Source organism: Tiliqua scincoides, chromosome 3, assembly GCF_035046505.1.
Source record: "Tiliqua scincoides isolate rTilSci1 chromosome 3, rTilSci1.hap2, whole genome shotgun sequence".
In the NCBI taxonomy this organism is placed as follows: domain Eukaryota; kingdom Metazoa; phylum Chordata; class Lepidosauria; order Squamata; family Scincidae; genus Tiliqua; species Tiliqua scincoides.
This window is the reverse complement of record NC_089823.1, coordinates 163,727,845-163,750,768: the sequence shown is the minus strand read 5'-3', so window position 1 is coordinate 163,750,768 and position 22,924 is coordinate 163,727,845. Positions and strand designations below refer to the sequence as shown.

At 45.2% G+C, this 22,924-nt stretch overlaps 1 protein-coding gene across 1 annotated transcript in view; it reads right to left on the bottom strand.

Annotated features, from left to right (window-relative positions):
- CC2D2B (coiled-coil and C2 domain containing 2B) overlaps positions 1-15,149 on the bottom strand; it is a 51,781-nt gene extending 36,632 nt beyond the window's left edge. Inside the window, exons 1-7 of the mRNA XM_066621425.1 lie at positions 15,102-15,149; positions 14,927-15,004; positions 12,099-12,191; positions 10,528-10,708; positions 6,369-6,505; positions 6,124-6,249; positions 3,703-3,912 (exon numbers count right to left, since the gene is read on the bottom strand). Of these exons, the coding sequence (XP_066477522.1) occupies positions 3,703-3,912; positions 6,124-6,249; positions 6,369-6,505; positions 10,528-10,708; positions 12,099-12,191; positions 14,927-15,004; positions 15,102-15,149 (873 nt within the window). The remainder of the gene's footprint in view (positions 1-3,702; positions 3,913-6,123; positions 6,250-6,368; positions 6,506-10,527; positions 10,709-12,098; positions 12,192-14,926; positions 15,005-15,101) is intronic.
- Positions 15,150-22,924: the final 7,775 nt, after the last annotated feature.

Sequence of the window (22,924 nt, the reverse complement as noted above, 5' to 3'; positions counted from 1 at the left end):
TAAAATCGCTCGGATTCGCCACGACTTGGACTCCATGTTGACAATGCCTAGTGATGTCCCTGTGGCACCTGTCAATCCTGTTTTGTGGGATTCTTTTCAACTTGTAGAACTTGAGGATGTAGACAGGATCCTTTGGAGTGTGAGGCCATCCGCCTGCCCACTGGATCCGTGCCCAGCATGACTGGTTAGACCTGCCTGGGAGGGACTGGCCGAGTGGACAGAGAGGGTAGTAAATTCATCTTTGAGGGAGGGGGTGGAGCCTCTGGTATTAAAGCAAGCAGTTTTTCTCCCCCTCCTGAAAAAGCCCTCTCTGGACCCCTCTATATTGGATAATTATCGGCCAGTCTCGAACTTCCCGTTTCTGGGCAAAGTGATCGAGCAGGTGGTGGCATCTCAGCTCCAGAGGATCCTGGATGAAGCGGATTATCTGGATCCCTTTCAATCTGGCTTCAGGCCTGGCTTCGGGACGGAGACAGCCATGTTCGCCTTGGTGGATGACCAACGCCGAGGGCTGGACGGAGGGAGTACATCCTTGCTAGCCCTTTTGGACCTCTCAGAGGCTTTCGACACCGTTGACCATGGTGTCCTTCTGGGATGGTTGGCCGAGCTGGGGATCGGGGGCACTGTTTTGCAGTGGTTCCAGTCCTTCTTGGCCGATAGGTCCCAGATGGTGGTATTAGGGGACACCTGTTCGGCACCCTGGCCCTTGAGGTATGGGGTGCCACAGGGTTCTATATTGTCCCCCATGTTGTTTAACATCTACATGAAACTGCTGGGAGAGGTCATCCGGGGATTTGGAGTTGGGTGCCATCAGTATGCTGATGACACTCAGCTCTATCTCTCCTTTCCACCAGATTCCAGGGTGGCTGTCTCTGTCCTGGAGTGTTGCCTGGAGGCAGTTGGGATCTGGATGAGGGCGAACAAACTGAGATTAAATCTGGACAAGACAGAGGTTCTCCTGGTGCAGAAATCCACGATGCGGGTGCTGGACTATCGCCCTGCTCTGAATGGGGTTGCACTCCCCCTGAAAGAGCAGGTTTGCAGCTTGGGGGTTCTCCTGGACTTGCAGCTCCTCCTGGATGTCCAGGTGTCAGCTGTGGCCAGGGGTGCCTTTGCCCAGCTTCAGCTGGTGTGCCAGCTGCAGCCGTACCTGTCTCAGGCGGATCTGGCCATGGTGGTCCATGCCATAGTGACATCAAGATTAGATTATTGTAACGCGCTCTACGTGGGGTTGCCCCTGAAGACGATCCGGAAGCTACAACTAGTGCAGAATGCGGCTGCACAGGTAGTTGCTGGGAATTGGCGGTTTGACTCCATCACGCTGCTACTCCGGTGGCTGCACTGGCTGCCCATTCGTTTCCGGGCTGAATTCAAGGTGCTGGTTATGACCTTTAAAGCCCTAAATGGCTTGGGACCAGCGTATTTGAGAGACCGCTTCTTCCGTATAATCCGGTCCGTTCTCTAAGGTTATCAGAAGGGGCCCTGTTGGTTGTGCCGTCATTGAGAGTGGTGAAGGGAATGGCGGCCAGAAACAGGGCCTTTTCGGTGGTGGCACCTGCACTAAGGAATTCCCTCCCCTTTGAATTGAGAGTAGCTTCCTCATTATTAACGTACCGGTGGGGCCTGAAGACTTTTTTATTCAGGAAAGCCTTCAAGGCACTATAAGGGCTGTTTTTATAAATTATGCCTTTTACTGCGTGCTTTCAATCTGCTGCTATGTCTTTTATCTTGTTTTAATTGTTTTTACGTGTTTAGTATTTTTAATGTTTATCTGTTGCCTTGTATTTTAACTTGATTGTTAGCCGCCTTGGGTGCCCTTCGGGAGAAAGACAGAATACAAATCCAATCAATCAATCAATCAATCAATCAATCAATCAATCAATCAATCAAGCAATCAATATTTCACTCTGAAAAAATGGCTACTATTTAAAGCCTTTTCTAGCCAACGTTGCATATATGCAACAGGGACCAAATGTGTACAGTTGTGGGCTTGGCAAAAATGGGTTAAAGTGAAAAAATATCACAGGCAGCAATAACCTTGAAAAAATGCAAAATAAAAATAATTGAGAGGCATTCAGACAAATGGTCAGGCAAGCTATCTTTCCCACTCTATTCTGCTAATAAAAGTCTCTGCAACCCTTGAAAAGAAGCTTCTGAGTGCGGAAACTCTCTGCAATGGCATGGAATGTGGTGTTGGGATGGCTGCAAAGGGAGGAAGAATAAGTGGAAATAGGCAGAGGCACTTCTGCTCCACTTGGTTTCCATGGCTTCCCCTTCCACTTTCAGCTTCTTCTTAAACTACATTCCATGCTGTTACTGAGGGATCTTGACCTTGAGGAGCAGTTGGGGGGGCTGCTGTGGAGAGGGGGTTAAAGACTTACTGTGGAGAGGGGGTTAAAAGCTGTTGCAAAAGCACTCCTCTCAAAGTTTTTATTATGTACAGAACTCTTATTATTCAATTCATATTAATAAAAACATTCACGATTAATCAGATTACAGAAATGCAAAGATAACTTACAGAAGACAATTCACTGACCACTATTTTTTTTTGGGGGGGGGGGGGAGTTATAGTTAACAAAAACGCACTTTAGTGTATCAGTATCTTAAGATATTGCCTAAATAAACTCAAGAACAGCTTTTATGGTACAAACACTAATAGCGGTGAAATTTTTCCAATAGCCAGATTTAGATCACTCAAAAGTTACTTGTATAAGCACACTAAGGTAGTGGTTCCCAAAGCCTCTCCAGGAGTTCGGGAACCACTGTTAAGTCTTTGTGGGAGAGGGGCAAAGGCAGTGATGCGATCACAGGATCATGCGCTACCAGGGACAAAGGGGTTTGTTTTGTACTTACCAGTGGCAGCCCCAGCCTTCCGGGGGTGCAGGGAGCCCATGGACACCTCTGCAGAGGTCCCCAAGCCTCAGAATATCTAAAAATACTGTAACTATCATGACCCACTTCCAGTTTCATGATTGAAAACATCTGCGCTCCGGCAGTTTGCAAGCTTGTGTAAATATAGAGAGAGAAATGTTTGAGTGTCTTTTTTCCAGTGTCTTTTTAACAAGTCCATCAATGACAGGTATGGAAGGCAGGTGAAAGCTGGGTCACATAACTAATCCTCTCAAGCCTTGAGGCTATTCATTAGGGTTGCCTTATTACGAGAAATGGATTGAGGGGATTTTTTGCAAGCAAACAAACAAACAAATAAAAGTTGCTTGAAAATAAATAAATAAAAATATTATTTCTTTCTAGATCTCCTCTTTGAAAAGTCTTGTAAAGCTAGGAAGGTTCCTATAGTCTCATTTTAAAAATGGGTCCCAGTGCTAGTTTGTGAACCACTGAGATAGGCTATAGGCCTGGCTCAAGCTACTGCTGACTACACCACAAATCACATGAAAATCTGATGCTTTATAGCCCCAAATCTGTCTTGAACTTTAGAAATCATATAAACCAGTGGTTACCAATGGTGGCTCCCCAGGTAGCTGCAGAAACCAGCCAGGGGAGCAACAGAATCCTTGTGTAAAACTCACTGCCCTATAAAATGTACAGGATTGTACAGGATTGTAGCCCTATTTGAGAGCTGTAGGTTAAGGGAGCAGCCAGTCGAAAAAGTTGGGGATATAAACTATCAGCAAATATTTCAACTCTTTAACTGACACTCTTAACTGAAACTGAAAAGGAACAAAAAAAGTGTTTTCTTACTTTTTCAGATAGCAATTGAGTAACATTTTGCTGCTGCCTTTTCTGAAAGCATTCATAGATATCAAGCAACTTTGCAGCTAACACTTGTTCACAACTGAAAAGAGAATGATGGCTAAACACAATACTTGATATGTTAAGATCTAGTTGATAAATTTCACTCTGGTCCCCTGATATAGTTATGATGCAATTTTCCAGCTCAGGTTGCATTGCCTGTGACAGACAGACAGACAGACAGACAGACAGGCACAGACCTTCGTTTAGAATAAGTAATCTTGAAATGGAGTAAAAAGTTTTGCATAATTGAAAGCTGTTTCACCAGAGATTATAACAGGACAATGTATATGTGATATGTATGTTTGCCTAAGTAGGAAATGTACCTGTTTCTTCCATTTTGTAACTATGTTGTGTACTGTATATATACTGTGTTGTAAAACGCTGCTGTACTGGTAAAGTAGTTGGATCATAAGCAAAAAGATTGCCAAGATCAGGGACTGCTTCAGTGAAGGCAGCCATACACAGTTATTTTATTTAGTGACCAATGGGAAATCTACAGAAGGGGAGGAGCAAGAAGGGGGCAAAGCAAGCTGTTTGCTCACTTTCCCTCTCATTCTCAACACATTACTACCATGACAATGTGTGTATACACTTAAAGGGAAATGATATCCACTTTTCACCCATTTTCAACTGTTCTATCAGTCACTAAGCAAGATTAGGCTGTTGCATAGAAGTGTTTGCAACAGCTGAACAGAGTTCCGACAGCATACTGAGCGCGCCATCATCTGTCATTTTAGGAGCACTGTCCTAAGAGACAGCAGCACTCCCTGTCCATTACTGGACCCCCACTATGGCCACCAGAGTAGTTAAGGCAACAACAGGAGCAGGAAGGGGATGAAACTGAGTGGGAAGGGGAGGAACAGGGGTGGGGAGGCTGTGGGAGGGGGTGGATCCAGGGTGATGGCTCACACAGGATGCTATCCTCTCCACTGGCAGTATCCCCACCACCTTTCTCTCATGAGACATGCACCAGCTGAAGAGCAGGCACAGGTCCAAGGAGACCCACTGTGGAGCAAGAGGCTTTAAAAATTTCCTTTCCCTTCTGAAGACTTCTGATATGTCTGATATGTCTCCCCCCAACTGGACATAGCACGCTCCTTTTCAGGGTGCCTGCACCTGTGGGGCAGAGGAAGAATAGGAATGGGCTCTAAAAACTATTTCTGTCTCCAGCCTTAATTACGAGACTTAAGGCTAAATCCTTAAGCATTCCTACAATTACTGTGTTTCCCCAAAAATAAGACACTGTCTTATATTTTTTTTTTACACAAAAAAACACACTAGGTCTTATTTTTGGGGTAGGTCTTATTTTTTTTTTTAATGTACAACAATCCACAGTCATTCATGTACAAAAATATACCTTACAAAAATATCCCCTCAGCACCCTTTATAGTTAATAGGACTTAGTCAGTCCCTTTATAGTTAATAGGACTTACTCCCTGGAAGGTGTGGAGAGGGTGTTCCCTAAGCTCCTGTATAGGAATCACAGAAGATCTGGCGAGGAGGTAGAATGTGGTGTCTGCAGTGGCCCCTTTAAGAGTTAAGGCCTGGGCTTTCAGCAAAGGGTGTACTACACAGCTGCAGCCACTAGAGGCAATGAGGTCCCTAGGGATATAAGGAGCACCTGAGGCAGGAAGGGTTTGTGGGTTGTAGAAAGAGTGCAGGTAGGAGACTGAGTGGGCTTATTGATGGTGGACTTTGGCTTGGCAACTCTGACTGATTGACTTACCTGGAATCTGACCTCAGACTGTGACTTGGCTTATTGACTCTGGACTTTGGCCTTGATATAAGCTAATTAGCTTAGAGTGGGCATAAGTTCCCTAAGTGAGGCTTGGATTGGGAATCTGGCAGAACAACACCCAGGAGGATGCCTGCCTGTCTACTCAGAAGTCAGTTCCTTTATAGTTAATGAGACTTACTCCCTGAAAGGTGTGGAGAGCCTCAGAGCCCGGTAGGCAGCGGTGCCTCGCTTGCTGCTTCCTGACGCTCCTCCTCTGCGTCCTCTGCCCAAGGCAGCACAGCAGGTGCTTTCCAGGTGGCCTTATACTTCAGCAATTCTCAGAAAACACACTAGGTCTTATTTTTGGGGTAGGTCTTATTTTTGGGGAAACACGGTATAAAGTGACTGCAAAAAATATACCTAGCAGCATATGTTATTTATTTACAAAAAGTTAAGCTGAGTTTTACACCTAAGCAAAGATATCTTTATCTATATGGCATGATAAACTGACCCCTTCTGTGAATCAAAAGTGATTTCATACTCACATATAATTCTAGCAAGGCTAGCAAGTCTTTTCTAAAGAACAATACCCACATAGGGTAGGGGAAGCCATAGCTAATCTGTTGCTTTAATAAAAAATGCAAACAAACCTTTCTATACACTGTCCTTAATTGTGGGCTGATGTTTACAGGAAAAGACACCCTGCAATGACTTGATTGTTTGATTGGAGAAGGCAAAGAAATTATTTCCCCACTTTCATCAAACCAGCTTTTTCCCTTTATAAAAATGATTAAGAAACAGAAATGATATTGAGCAAATCTACTGATTTAATTAATCTACTAATGTATTATTTAGAGGCAGAATTTTAAAAAAAAAAACTAAACGGTACATTTACCCCTTTTTGCTGTAGGAGACGGTTTTCCATTTTGTGGTATGTGTTTCTAGAAACACATGGCTTTCGTGGAATGTAAAATCCTTCCTCTTCTAAGAGTCGTGGCAACGTATTGTTTGGTAGCTTACAGCTGTGTACAACTGGGAATAATTATTATTCATTATAAATAATTCATTTTAGGATAATGTATATACTTATACATTTTGGCATATGCTTTTTTCCTTGTTTTCTGGTCAAATATGCAGACCTGACCCATGAAAGTACAAACAGGAGACTCAAATGCAATGTGGGACTTTGTTGCCATTTTCTAAATAGTTGTCCTTGGCATCCTGCTGCATTCCATACTCCTAGCTCAGTGAAGTTTCAGACAAGAATTCTCTTTCTTTTGCATGTTTCTCTTTCTCACCTACTACTCTTCCAGAATGGTTTAAAATGACATAGGGCGCAATCCTAACCCATTATGTCAGTGCTTTGCAGCACTGACATAGGGCCAACGCAGCTCTTAGGTAAGGGAATAAACACTGCCTTACTTTGAAGAGGCCTCCGTGAGTGACACCCAACTGCAAGATGCAGCACATGTCCCATGGACACCGCTTTGCCAGTGCTGGAAAGCACTGACATAAGGGGTTAGGATTGCACGCACAGGCTCCCAGGGAAGTTTAAATCTTCTGCAAGCTTCCAGCATTAACTCAACAATTTTAACAATGTTAAATATGAACTATATTTTGGCCTCGTTTCTAAATTGCAAAATCAGCAAAAAAAATGCCAGACTGAATATTCCAATTGTCAATGAAAGTACAGGTATAACCTAATTTTATCACAGATAACCATGGATGAGAAGTGTCCTTTAAATTAAAGGAAAAACATCCCTTTACTCAGTCTTGCCTACCACTGTAATGCAGGAGAGTGGCAGCAGACAAACAATCCATCAAACTCTCTCCAGAGGTTTAGAACAGCTTAGGGTGCAATCCTAACTTTTCAGCACTGACATAGCTGTGCCAATGTGGCATGCACTGCATCTTGCATTGGAGAGGCAGCCAGGGAGGCCTACTCAAGTTAAGGGCATGTTTGTTACCTTACCTAGGGGCTCCATTGTGGCTAGGTCAGTGCTGGAAAGTTGGTTAGGATTGTGCCCTTAGTTTCAGTTCACTCCGAGGCAAGTGACCCCTCCCTTCCCTCTGGAATGTGCATGAAAGAATACAAAGAAGTGAATATCACTTCTGCTTTACATTCTCTTAGCGTTATTTTGCATGCTCGGGGGGGGGGGCGGGTCGATTGCCATGGACTGAACCACAACTACCAAGCTATTGATTGCCAATCTGCCACCATTCTCTCACACAACAATGGTAAGTGAGGCTATTTTTAAATGGTTGAGCAAAGGGACATTGTTTTTTTAAATTGATTTCATTTAACATGATTTTTGGCATCTGCAGGAGTTCTGGGAATGGAACCCCCACGGATGCTGAGAAACAACCGTCGTGCTTCATTGATTAGAGCAAAAGGTAGCAATATCTAAGGGCGCAATCCTATCCTGTGCTGGAACAGGCAAGCCAAGAGGTTTGCTCTGTATCCAGTGCAGGATAAGGGCCAAAATCTGCTCAGCCAGAAGAAAGGGGAAACATTTCCCCTTACTTCTGGGTAAGGATCTCTGGCCCCTATGGGTCTCCTCAGACTTGAGCCACCTCTGGAGGTCCCACAGTCCAAGGAGAGTGGAGTAGCTTGGAGCTGTTCTGTTCTCCCCAGGATCAGGGGTTGGGATCTGGCATAACTGCTGGATCCCAGCCCCACCTCCTGCTCACTGCCTGCCTGCTCCCGGGGCCGCCCACTGCTCACCCTCCCCCTGCCCAGGAACGCCTCCCTCCTGCCTCCTCTCAGCCCACCCTGCCTACTTCAGAGCCTTGCATCAGCACAGCCAGGCCGACACAAGGTGCTCAGAGGAAGCAGGTGCGGAGCTTGCATCGGCCTCTGCAGGCCAGCACTTCTCTGAGCACTGGTCCAGTTTCTTTCTGGGGAGGCGCAAACGTGCCATAAGGCCGGTGCAAGGGACTTGTGCAGGCCCAAGTCAAGGACTGGATTGCGCCCAAGTTCCCTAATTAATCCCACATGCTCATTTACTACTGACTAGATGCAGCACTGACATGATTATGACACCTAGGTTGGGAGAACATGATGGAGAAGTTCCTCCTGGAGTTTCTTCAGGTATCTTCCTTTTAACCCCTGGAACAGCTTGTCAAAATGACTTACTTTCTGAAATGGGCCCCTCTGTATACTCACCCACCCTTTGTCTCCTGGCCTGGAAAATTCCATTTCCACTTGCTTTTTGGGGGGGAGGTAGTCAGAGTCCCCTTATCTGCATTTCAAGGGCTTCTGTTGCTCCCCTTTCACATAGCGTTGAGGGCTGATAAGCTGTTGTTAGCCAGTGCCATAGGGACTCAGGGGTGTTGGGGGGTATGAGCTGCACTGGGCGATGCGCACAGGGGGGTGAAACCACTACTCACCAAAAAATTTTTAATCTTGGTATTTTCGACTCATACCATCTTGTTATATATAAACCAACGGGTAATTTCAGGTGAAACGCAATGAAACAAACCATGTTGAAATATCTCTATTCTATCAAAAGTTATAGCCAAAATACTAGCAGGGCGGAGATGATAGTTCATCACCACGCCCACTGCCCAGGGCATTGTCCCATTGCATGGGAGGAGAACCAACATAGTGGTAATGCACTGGCCTCCCGTACTGGGTGATGCAAGCCCTAGTGATGCCACTGCAGGGACTCCTTGGCCTTTCGTCAGTGGGGCCTTTTCTCTTCCAGCCAATTGGCATTTGCACATGTTGCAGTACATGAGCTAAGCTGACCTGATCCCATTTCCTCATCTACTTCTGTCTTCCACCAGTCTTGTTACCTTTGTTGCCTGACCAGTTTGCCATTCACACGCCTTTCATACTTTTTAGCTATCTAAGTCCTGGGGTGTCAAGAAATAGCAGTTTTCTGAGATAAGGGGGTAGGGTGGGGGGGGGACCAAAAGGGGGCTCTGTCACTAACATTATGCAACCAATATTCATAAATTAACAGCAAAATAAAAATATGTGATCATAACAAAATATCAATATGACCCTGAGTTCCCTCCTGACATTGTAAAAGTTAGCAAAATCTCTAAGGCCCAAATCCTAACCAACCTTCCAGCTCTGACATAGTTGTGCCAGCACGTGCTGCATCCTGCAGTTGGGAGGCAGTCACAGAGGCATCCTCAAGGTGAGGGAATGTTAGTTCCTTTTCTCTGAGCTGCATTGCCCTTACCTTGGTGCTGGAAAGCTAGGATTAGGATTGGTAGGTTGGCAACCTTCAGTCTCGAAAGACTATGGTATAAGCCTACAGCACCCGGTATTCCCAGGCGGTCTCCCATCCAAGTACTAACCAGGCCTGACCCTGCACCCTTAGAAAAGCTGCCAGGCATGAAAGCAGCAACCTGAAATGGAATCTGGAGGTTGTTTTCTAAAATGGCTGTGGTTTCGCTCTGACACTAAATGCTGATGATAATATTCTATTTATAAAGCACTTATTTATAAAGTATTTACATAATTGCTGAGCATAAATTAGAAATACCATGAGCCCTACCCATCAAGCATACAGCTAAAGGTAAAGATACATGTCACATTAGGGAGAAAGGGATGGAGAATAAAATAGAGGGAGAATCAATCTAGAAAAATCTGTGAGAATAACTGTCAGAATAGGCTGATGGACGAATCTCTCACATTCCATTCCAAGTTTAGTGCCTGGTTACTGCCAGAGTCTGAGATAAAAGTGGCCAAAAGGGAGTTGGGTCAGACAATCCGATGGACAAAATCTTGGTCTTTCTCCTAGATGGACCCTGTTGCTGCTGAATTCCAGAAACCCCCAGAATTCAGCAGTAGATTTTGAAATCACAATGATTGTATTAAATGCACTTTAGAGATCATTCTTGCTTTAATACTGTACAAATAGTAGTAGAGAATCTCAAGACTGCCTCTCACCTACACTGGTACAATTTCCAGCAACTGAGCAGTACAGCGTGACTGTACAACATTTGCACATATACTATTGTAGTGCAAAACAGTGTACTGTTTTTTTGAAACATATCATACCTTATTGATTATTTTATGTTATTTTGAAACATCATACCTGGGGAAGTGCTTGGCACAAAAAGCTGCTCCCATTGCTTTTTCTTGTTCAAATCACTGGAATCATATTCAGGAGCTTTTACTTCAAGTAATTCTGGCAGTAACACTTCCTTTACATGGTCAAGTAGAGCGACTTGCTCATTCAAGGTACAGAAGTTTTGAAGACTGTCATTCATTGATTTCTGTTTAGTTATCAGGAAGAAATTCAGTGTAATATTCATTGAGTTTGGGTTTTGGTGGGGGTTTATTTTTATTTGCATGAAGGGACAAAGCCTCTTTCAGCATATGGAGCTAACTGAAAAAGTAACAACCATTTCCAAAATGTTTTTCACTGCAGATATGCGGAGACTCACAGTAGCACCCTATATTTTTTGAAGTTTCCACTTCATGGTGACCATAAATGAGGGCAACTGATTTGGAAACTCCATGTTTGTCCACACACAATCACATGTGGACAGGACTGGTTTGGTCACATCTAAACTGGTCTGACATGTAATTCTATCACAAGATACAGCAAACTTGGAGAAACTTTTCTGAAAAGAAACATGGGTTCTCGTTATCTCATAGTTGCAACTACAAAATAACTATCTGAGATTACTGTCAATATGTACACTTCTGACATGTTTCAAAGAAGTATTTTATGCATGGGCAAGGACACAACATGCACAGAATTTCTTTTGAAGTGATTTCCCATGACTGCAAGCTGCTCTTCTGTTTAGAACCTCATACATAAAAGATTTCTTTGAACTGTGGTCAAAGAAAATTTGACAAAACTTATGGATGTCACAAGCTGGGTATTCTGAAAGTAAAAACTGGATAAGCAAAGAAAACTAATTAAAGAATACTTGATGGTTTTATATTGGTACATTCCTTCTGGGTTACAGATTATAACTTAGTTTATTTCATAAGTATGCTTTAACTATAGCAGAGGAAATAAAATACAATAACTAAGGGCACTAACTCTCTTGCACCAACCTAGGAGGGTCACAGACGTGCTATAAGGACAAGCACTGGCCCGTGGAAGCTGAATCCAGCCTCGACGCTGACTTGCAAGGGGAGGCTAACGTCAGCCGAGCTTGGCCTACACACAGCTCTGGGAAGGGCGAGGAGGAGACGATGGGAGGGAGGCATTCCAGGGCAGGGGGGTAGGTAGAGGGCTGTGCAGGGGGCGGGGTGGGCAGGGAGTGGGAGGTGGGGCTGGGACCCAGCAGATATGCCAGATCCTAGCCCCCATTCCCAAGCAGTGTGAAGCAGCTGCAAGTTGCTCTGCTCTCCTCGGACTTATGCCACCTCGAGAGGTGACGCAAGTCGAAGGAGACCCACTGGGGATGCAGTGGCTTACCCAGGGGTAACAGGAAGAGTTTCCCCTTACTGCCAGTTGAGCCACTTTGGGCCCATGTCTTGTGCTGGATACAGCGCAGGCCTCCTGGCCTGCCTGTTCCAGCGCAAGATAGGACTGCGCTGCACATGCGTGCAAATGCTCAGGGTTCTGTTTGATACAAGCGCAAAGCCATGCCATAAACATAATGCAACATGAAGAAGGCAATGTTTATAACAAGAATATAGCAATACCTGGTCAATACCTTGACCCGCTTCTTTCAGTTGCGGTTGTTCTTCAAAAGTCGATGTAAAAAATTTAAAGCCCTCATCTAATGAGATTTGATTCTAAGATTGAAAAACAGTTAATTATCAATCAATACTACTAATCATTGGGTGGTCTTCCTTTTTCTCCTATTCATGCATCTATATTTCCATTAACACCACCATTCACCCTAACTTTACCTTTGATTTGATCTTTGGACCCTCATATTCAATTTGTCACCAAGTCATGTAACTTTTACTTATATGTTGCAAAAATCCACCCCTACCTTCCCATTTCTCAGTCAAAACTCCAGTTCACCTAACTCCCCACATGACAATGCAGCAGCAGTGCACCTTCCACTGCATTCTGTGGGGAATGTTCTGACTGCCGGAAGTCTCCTCAGGATAAGTGGACATTTTTCTCATTGCCCCAAAGTAAGCCTCAGCAGCCATGCACTAGCTTGACAGCTGGTGCACGTTCACGTGGATCAGTGAAGGCAGATAAGGCCCAGGAAAGGCATCAGGATCCAGAGTACACAATCAATGAACCAGCACCCCTCTCGGGCCTGTTCCTTCCTCCTCCTAGTCTCATCACCACCGTGTTCCACCTACAACTCCCCTGCTCCACCACACCCCCACCCTGTTCAACCACCTCCCTGGCTCCCGCCAACCCCCTGCACTAGCTTAGTTCCTCCAGTGGTATGTGAAAGTGGCCACTCACCGCTTGTGGTGGTGGCCAGCCCATCTGCACTGGCCTTGTCAAGTTTGTGATGGCAATAAAGAAGGTTACACCAGCAGAATGTGTGTTCCGCTGGCATACTTCTTCAATAGGATTAGGCTGTAATTCTCCTAGACTCAGTGGTGTACCTGGGGGGGGCAAATGCTCCAGGGGCTGTGCCTGCGGAGGCAGCACCGCTGCCAGCCTCGCCCCTCCAGTGCCTGTTTATTCCCCTCCTCCTGATGAAGGAGGGCACAGCACGGAATCACGCCTGGAGTGGCTGCGAGTTGCAGCCACTCCAGCTGCAATTCAGCAGCATTCTGGATCACTCCTCTACTCTTCTCCTTTATAAGAGGAGAGGAAAGAAATGCCCTAGAGCAGCAGCATGCCCAGAGTCACAATGCCCAGCATGCTGCCACTCTAAGCCACTTCCATCCTTCCATAAAGGCCACAACTTGCAGCCACTCCAGCTGCAATTCCTCTCCCAGCGGCCTAGAGCAGCAGCACACCAGAAGTCACAACTCCTGGTGTGCTGCTGCTTTAGGCTGGTCCTTTATAGGAGGAGGAGGAGGGCAGCCTAGAGTGGTAGCGTGCCGCAAGTTGGAACTCCCAGAATGCTGCTGCTCTAGCCCACCTCTTTCCTCTCCTCCTATAAAGGAGGAGAGAAGGGGTGGCCCAGAACGCCACTGAATCGCGGCCAGTGGACGCAACTTGCAGCCACTTTGGGGCCATGTCTTTCATCTCCTTGTCTTTCGTCTCTCCTTTTCATTGTTTTGAGGCATGGGGAGCCCTGCAGAGGAGGCTAGAGCAGGAAGGGGTAAGTTCAAAAAAAGCCCCTTGGCTCTCAATGGGGGCACAACCTTAGGGATCGCATCACCACCCCCACCATCCCTCCACCCTCCTCAAGTGGGCAGAGACAGGGCTTCTCAAGTTGGTGGGCTGTGACCCACCAGTTTGAGAACCCATGCTGTAAGTGAATTGTATTTTGTTCGTTCTTCCTTTGTCTTTGCCAGTCTACCCATCTTTCTCTTTTTCACTACAAGCTCCCCCCACTCCACTCCCGGTATCTGCAGATCCTTTATCCATGGTTTCAGTTAAACGCGGATTGAGTTCGTGGCCCCCCACTCCCCTCGAGCACCCTCTGCTGGGCTCGGAAGACCCAGCAGAGCTCTCCTCACCTCCGGAGGTGGCATGCATGGGGGGGCCCCACAGAGGACTTCCCCCCCCCAGAGGGGTTCCCCAGGTCATTTTATTCCTTCTAAGGCAGGGGTGCTCAATAGGTGGATCGTGATCTACTGGTAGATCGCGAGGCAAAATAAGTAGATTGCGGAGCCCTGTCTCTCCAAACTGTTAATATGTCAGTTTCGTCTAGTGACTAGACGAAACTGACATATTTAGCTGACACTAAACTGACACTGAAACTGACACTTTAGCTGCTCTTCAGGCATGCAGCAACAAAACTGACGAAACTGACTAGACTCCAGCAGGGGCTCCATACATTAAAGGGGGTGTCTGTCAGACGCTTCCTTCCCCCCTGGTAGATCTCTGGGCCTTGCTGGATTTCAAAGTAGCTCTCGAGCCGAAAAAGTGTGAGCACCCCTGTTCTAAGGCATTAAAAGTGTCACTTCTAGAAAACCAGAAGCTGCATTTTTTCAATATCTACGTACTCATATTGGGGATTGGTTATACCAGACTGTGTAGATCAGGGGTGCTCAATAGGTGGATCGCGATCTACCGGTAGATCGCGAGGCAAAATGAGTAGATCGCGGAGCCCTGTCTCTCCAAACTGTTAATATGTCAGTTTCATCTAGTGACTAGACGAAACTGACATATTTAGCTGACACTAAACTGACACTGAAACTGACACTTTAGCTGCTCTTCAGGCATGCAGCAACAAAACTGACGAAACTGACTAGACTCTAGCAGGGGCTCCATACATTAAAGGGTGTGTCTGTCAGACGCTTCCTTCCCCCCTGGTAGATCTCCGGGCCTTGCAGGGTTTCAAAGTAGCTCTGGAGCCAAAAAAGTGTGAGCACCCCTGGTGCAGATGATGAGTTTAGTCAAACACTCTTAGCAGCAATGTTTATAAATGGTTTATTACCTCACAGCTCGTGTCAATGTTTTGGAATTCTTTAGTATCACAATAAAGTTTGTCTGAAGATTTTTCCTCTTGTGCAGCCTAAAACAAAGCATATCTTAGTTATCTTGTGCAGCCTAAAACAAAGCATATCCTTTTTCTTCTTAAAAATGAGGAAGAAAAAACTGAGATCACTTACAGGCTTTCCATATCTTGTATTCAATTTCTTTTTTCTGAGGTTCTCCATTCGATGTGGGAAGGACGATGACTCTTTTACAGTATTTGAAAATTCCACCTTTCATATAAACACAAATATAGTGTGTTGCACATTCCATTTAAATGCTGAATTACAACTGAGTAAAAACTATTTTGTTACCTTGGCAGTTTTTGACTTTCCTCTTACTCTATTCAGTTAATCTGCTCTCTTTTTCTATGTCAGTCACTGCAAGTATTAAAACAAATATTTTAAAAATGCTTTGTGCAACAGAATATATCTACATTATTCTTACATTATGTAAATCATAGTGTGGGTTCAGATGACTAAACAGACCAAGATTTTGTTATGATCACAATCCAATGTCATGAACACAAGTCCATGCTGTTCCCCCCTCCTTTACCTGGTATTTAAATGTTCTTAACCTTTAAGTTATATCAGAACATAAGATGGAAGCTGATAACAGAAATTAGGGGTTGCCTTTCTCCCCAACACTCCCAAAAACACTCCTGAAAGTCAGGGATCCTTGAAAATAGTGTGGGATGCAGCAAAGGGGGCTGTGGCAGGAAGGGGAAATACATAGGTTAAAATGTGCAAAGACTCTGTGAGCAGAGTTCCATGAGCACAAACATCTCTTCACGTGCTTTATTTTGCAACTTCTCCCTTCCTCCATAGCCCCATGTGATGTATCCCATACCATTCCCAAGAGTCCAACAATCCTGAGCAATTTTCAGGGGGGCTGGGGAAAGAAGTGCAAGTATTGTTGTCATCATGTTACTTAGAATATGATCTTAGCTTTTTAATTATTAGCTAAGGCATGTGGTTAACTGTAGTCCATTAAAATAAATGACATTTAAAAGTTCCTAACTTTCAGTGAATTGTGCTCTAATGCAGTAACACTGGCATAAGGGCCCAATCCTATCCAATTTTCCAGTGCAAGTGCAGCAGTGCTATTGGGGCATGTACTGCGTCCTGCGGTGGGGGTGCAGTCACAGAGGCTACCTTAAGGTATGGGAACGTCTGTTCTTTTACCTTGGGACTGCATTGAGGCTACACTGATGCTAGAAAATTGGATAGGATTGGGCCCTAAAGCAGCTATGAAAAATTGAAACTATATACCATAATTCAGATTAATTTCTTCCTACAGTTTGGAAAATGTTTTGCTTGCCTGTGGGCACAATCCTAACAAGGTCTACTCAGAAGTAAGTCCTATTGTGTTCAATGGGACTTACTCTCAGGAAAGTGAGGTTAGGATTGCAGCCTGAGATACATATTGCACATTTAAATTATAAATTCATATATCAAACATGATTCTAGGAGTGCCAACAACCATCTATCTATTCACACACACATGCAGCACATTTATTTAAGCCTCTTACATCAAAATGCAATTAAACATCAGTAATGGTAAGATCCAACTTAGTAAGGAATATAAATCTTGAAATACCTTCTTGTGAATTTCTATCTAAAGTTTCAGTTTGTATTCTATCACCATACATGTTGTCTGCAGTCTGCTTATATAAAGTTGCCCAAGGGAAAAAAATTAAAGTAAATGTTAAAGAATAAATCATTTTTTTTAACATATTTAAATATCCACCCTTTCTAAGGCCACAATCTTAACCAATTTTCCAGCACTGACATAAGGGTAATGCAACTCTAAAGTAAGGGAACAAATACTGCCTTACCTTGAGGAGGCCTTTGTGACTCCCCCCCCCCCCCCAACTGCAGGATGCAGCACATGCCCCACTGGCACAGCTATGCCAGTGCTGGAAATCTGGTTTCAACCTATCCAACTTTCCAGCACCAGTGCTGCCATAATGCAGCCTCGAGATAAGGGAACAAATGTTCCCGTACCTTGTGGAGGTCTCTGTGACTACCTCCCCACCACAAGATGCAGCGCACACCATTTGGCACAGCTGCACTGGCACTGGAAAACTGGATAGGAAAGTTTTCTATACACAAAGGTTGCTAGTAAACAGACAATGTTCAAATAATTCATATCAATAAAAGTTAGGGTTGCATCAAAGAGAAAATTCTGTCAGGCATGGATTCCAGGAAGTATTGTACTGGAATAAAGGACACCTTGTGAAACTCTAATATCTATAGAATTCTCAAAATGCAAACCTGTACATCACTACTCAAAAGTAAGTACCACTTAATTCAATGGTATTTCCTGGTAACTACGAAGATCCCACCCTAAAAGTTACAGAAGCCTTCTTAGTGTCTGGACTTCTAACAAATGCACTTATTATAGTTGGTTCCTGGTAATTAGACAAGGTCACCTTATATCAGTCCCCATGAGAATATTTATATTTTGATGGAAAGAAGAGGAGGTTACTTTCCACCTTTTTCTAGACAGCAGTATGACATTCAGGGCGCAATCCTATCCCCTTATGTAAGTGCTTTCCAGCACTAGCATAGAGGTGCTAATGGGACATGTGCTGCATCCTGCAGTTGGGTGTCTCTCATGGAGGCTTCCTCAAAGTAAGGGAATGTTTGTTCCCTTACCTCGAAGCTGCATTGCTCTCATGTCAGTGCTGGGAAGCACTGACATAAGGGGTTAGGATTGCGCCCTCAGATATTCAACTGGTACAGGTATTCCCAGTATGGAGATGGGGACGACACACCAACTGAATGTCTGCCTTTTGCATAATTTAGAGCTGTGCCACAGAAAAACAACAAAAAGCAATTCTACATGAACTTCATACCTAAAAATGTCAACTATCACTTTTAATAACTATTATATGTTGATTTGCTATAATGAGTTATCGTTCAAGCTCTGAAGATATTTTAAATGTGTATTTTAAAAAAATTATACATGATCTAGGGGAAACAGAGTTAAACATATCTATAGGTCTATTCTCAGAAATGCTCAAATGACAGTTATTTTTAACTGTCTAGCATACATCCTTGACCTTCAAACATAAATACACATCTGGTAATTATTCTGAATCTACTCTACTCTATCTACTCTACTCTATATACTCTAGAATAACAAAATCAACTAACAAACATTACATGAATTAATTGGTATATTTTAATTAAAGAAGAAATTACTTTAAAATATTTTTCAAAGTTTATCCTAATACAATTGTTCTATTCAGTAGCATTTCTGTTTGGATTACATCCATTTATAAAAGAATTGGGAAAGAATACAGATTATTGTCCAAATGGAACCTGACTCATAAAATGTCTACATTTATTTTATGATTGTTTATGTTGCTTTTTCAGTTAAAAACTGCATAAGATGGCTTTCAACACAATCAGACATAGCATCATTTACAAATTGAAATACTGTCAAGGTCCAGCACCTGCTGGAACAGTTAGGCACTTTGCAGACCAGTGAGGGCAGGGCGGAGAAAGGCCGGGGGGGGGGGGGAGACAGGGCGAGGGTGTAGCAAGGCAGGGTAGGGTGGGGAGGAGGTTGGAGATGGGCAGATTAACAGCCCAATCCTGAGCTGCTGCCAGATCCTGCGCGCCTCAGGCTACTGTGGGAGGCACCTGAGAAGGGGACTTTCATCCCCTTCTCCCAGGTAAGGGAAGTAGCCCCACAATGGGGTTACTCAAGTTACCACTGACCAAGGTAAAGGCATTTGTGTAGGGCACCAAACCCCACACGAACGTGCAGAATCTGGTGGAGCAGAGCTCCATCAGACTCACCTCACTCCCTCTCCCTCCCTCCCTCCCTCCCTCTTCCCCTTACCCCTGAGTAAGGCCTGCTGGCCACAATGGGGCTCCTTGGACTTGCGCCACCTCCTGAGATGGCGCAAGTCCAAGGAGAATGGAGTGGCTTGAAGCCACTCCGTTCTCCCCAGGGACAAGGGTTGGGATCTGGTATAACTGCTGGATCCCAGTCCCATCTCCGGCTCCCTGCACGCCCTCCCCCAGAGCTGCCCATCACCCTCCCTCTGCCTGCCCAGGAACGCTTCCCTCCCTCCTCCTCCCTGCCCACCCCCATGCCTATCTTTTCCGCTTGTGTCTGCGCAGGCGGGCCAACACAAGCAGCGGAGGGGAAGCCGGCACGGAGGTTTCTGTCAGCCTCCGCAGGTTGGTGCTTCTCAGAGCGCTGGCCTGGCTTCCCCTTGAGGAGGCGCAAACGTGCTTTACAGCACATTTGCGACCCTCCCAGGCCAGCCCAAGGGACTTGGGCCGGCTGAACTCAAAGTTTGGATTGTGCCCCATCTCAGTAAGTAAGCATTCTGTCCAATTTATTGCCTATGTTGTGTAAACAGACACTCCCTGCCAGACACTAGCTGGCTGTACAAGCTACTGGAGATACACTGCCTCTTCCTTGCATTAAGAGCCTCTCTGTTGTGTACTGAGACACTCTGTTGCAGGCTGTGGGAGATGCGATAGCCTCATGAAGAGCATCTTTATTTTGCTTTGACCACCGTTATATATGTGGTCCGTTGTTAAGCAAATGGCTGTTAAGCAGCACATACCTATAAATGCCTAAATCAAATAAATAAATGGTCTAGGAGTGATTAACTCTTCATCCATCAGGCTGTTTATCCCATTTCCTTTATTGAAGTAATTCCTGTGGTTCTATATCAGTTCCAAACACCTGATTTATTGGGGGGGGGGGGGGTTAAACAGTTATTTTCAAAGGACAACACTGAAAAACACATGAAGGATTTGAAATGTCTCATTTTGTTATAAAAAATATATCAGCTTGAATGTTCAATCCCAGAATGGGTAACATAAAGGAATGAACCAATTTTTCTATATGGTTCTCTTGCCTCTTAGTACCATCCTCTCTTCCACCACAATGCTGCTACTTTTGTCTGTATATAATGATGCCCTCCAGTTGACAAAAATCTGGAGCCAGATTAAAGCAAAGGTATGCTTGTGACAGGTAGAAAATGACTATAGAGGAAGTGAAAAATATGGATAGAAAATACATGAAGAATGAAAAGACCAGGGAAGTCATGCACGTTAAAGCATAGTTTGTCAGATAACCAACCAGTCACGCAGATCTTGACAATTGATATGCTTTATGCCTGTTTTAGGGCACAATCCTAACCCTTATGTCAGTGCTTTCCAGCACTGGCATAGTGGTGCGAATGGGATGTGTGCTGCATCCTACAGTTGGGTGTCACTCACGGCAGCCTCCTCAAAGTAAGGGAATGTTTGTTCCCTTATGTCAGTGTTGGAAAGCACTGACATAAGGGGTTAGGATTGCACCCTTGGAGCGAGAAGAAATTCAACCATATTTAAGAGATTAAGGGCCCAATCCTGTCCAACTTTCCAGCTCTGGTGCAACCGCAATGCAACCCAGAAGTATGGGAACAAATGTTCCCATACCTTGAGGAGGCCTGTGTGACTGCCTCCCCCCCCCCCAACGCAGGATGCAACACATGCCCCATTGGTAAAGCTGCGCTGGCCCTGGAAAAATGGATAGGATTGGGCCCTAAGAAGTTTAAGGGAGTTGGCCCAACAACACCCCTATTGGACTGGGAGCAAGTCCATGGGCACCCTCAGAGAGCCATGAAGCTTTCTGATATTCCTAATCCTGGCGAGATTAGTAGACACATGTTGTGGTTGCTGCAATACTCTCAAAGGCCATATCCCAATCCAACTCTAGAATGAAGGGCCTCTTCCCAACCCTGAGCAAGTACAGAGGGCAAGGACTCAGGGCCCAATCCTATCCAACTTCCCAGCACCAGTGTAGCTGCAATGCAGCCCCGAGGTAAGGGAACAAATGTTCCCCTACCTTGAGGAGGCCTCTGTAACTGCCCCCCCCCCCCAGGATGCATGCCCCATTGACACAGCTGCACCAACACTGGAAAATTGGATAGGACTGGGCCCTGAGTCAGCAACCCTGTTAGGACCTAAGCAACACAACTCAAGGGGAGGTGAAGGGAATCCTCCTAATCTTTTGTATTGAATTTTAAAGACCTTAAAATGTTTTGAGTAACAAAGCTGCTTCAGGGTCCAATCCTGTTGAACTTTCCAGCACCAGTGCAACCTCAAAGTAGCAGTGAGGTAAGGGAACAAATGGTCCCATACCTTGAGGAGGCCTCCGTGACTGCCTCCACACCACAGGATGCGGTGCATGCCCCATTGTTACAGTAGCACCAGCAGTGGAAAACTGGATAGGACTGGGCCTTCAGTCAGCTATGGCCTTCCTGAATCCCTGGTGCAGCAACACAGACAAATCATGTTCTTTACTTCAGGCACCTCAGTGTCACTTGGCATTTTGATCTTCTGTTCCTACCTAGTCTTAAATATTGGAAGCGCCATAATGACTTTTGGGGCCCCTGGATTCATTGGCCCCTAGGGCACAAAAAATTGTTTGACACAAAAGCAACCTCTTTAACTCATTTCTGCCCAGCCCACAGGTGTACACATCTGATCCCTGTTGCATATATGCAATGTTGAGCAGAAATGACTGAAGTATATATCAGTGTTATTGTGAGCATCTTCTCTCAAAGTACACCTTAAAACTATTTTTGCTCTCTCAGCGCTTTCTCTTGACTGGCCTTGCCCCACTCTTTGTCCCTTCAAGAACTTCTAAGAACTTTCTTTCTGCTAGTTCGCATTTTGAACTTTATAACTTGACTTGCCCCCTGCTAACTGGGTAAGAGGCACTTTTTAAGTGGGTGCTCTTTTATTTAGTGGGGGGGGGGGAGTAACTAGCCCTCCTCACCGAGCAGTGTCTTTTCTAGTGGCTGTCTGCTGGTGCTCTTTTGCATCTGTTTAGATTGTGAACCCTCTTGGGACAGGGAGCCATTAGATAATTGGTTTTTCTCTGTAAACTGCTTTGTGAACTTTCTGTTGAAAAGTGGTATATAAATACTGTTAATAATAATAATTAATAATACTTAGGCTGCAATTCTAACCTCACTTTCCTGGGAGTAAGACCCATTGAACACAATAGAACATACTTCTGAGTAGACCTGGTTAGGATTGTGCCCTTAAGAACAAAAGAAAAGCCTGGCTGGATCAGGCTGAAGGCATAACTAGTTCACTTCCCAGTGCACCACCAGATGCCTCAGAGAGCACACAAGACAACAAGTGGCATCCTGTAGCCACTCCCTTGCGCCTGGCCTTCTGAGGTAGCCTTCTAAAACCAGGAGGTTGCACATACCTATCATGGGGCGTAACCTGTGATGGACTTTGCCTCCCAGAAATCTGCCCAATTTTCAACCTTTTCCATCTCATGGCACACTGTCAAGGCACTAAAATTGTCAAGGCACACCATCAGGTTTTTGATAATTGCCAAGGCACAGCATGCTGCCAATGGGGGGCTCACACCCCCATTGGCCCTACTAATAAATGACTTTCCCCCCAATTCCTGTGGCACACCTGTGAACCACTCGAGGCACACCAATGTGCCATGGCACAGTGGTTGACAATGACTGTATTAAAGGCACCTAGGCCAGATGCCATCACATCATGTGGCAAGGAGTTCCACAGACCAATTACATGCAGGGTAAAGAAATCCGGTGTTGGTGTCTGTCCAAGCCCCATTTTCGTCTGGCCCACAGGTGTGCACATTTGGTCCCTGTTGCGCAGATGCAGTGTTGGGCAGCAATGGCTTAAAGGCCCTAAGGCCAGATCACCACATCTTGTAGCAGGGAGTTCCACAGACTAACAGCGTTAGTGTTTCTGGTGTTGTGTGAGAGGGGAAAGGCTGCCTTGACTAAACCAAAGACAGTTGAGCCACATGCCCCTTCCCTCAGCAATGGGGCCATTCAGCTCCTTCCCTCCCTCTCGGCCTGTCCTGAGCCGGCCAGCAGCCTTCCCATCTGAAGCTTCTGACCACGTACTTCCTTCCATGCATCCCAACTCCCACTTCAACACTA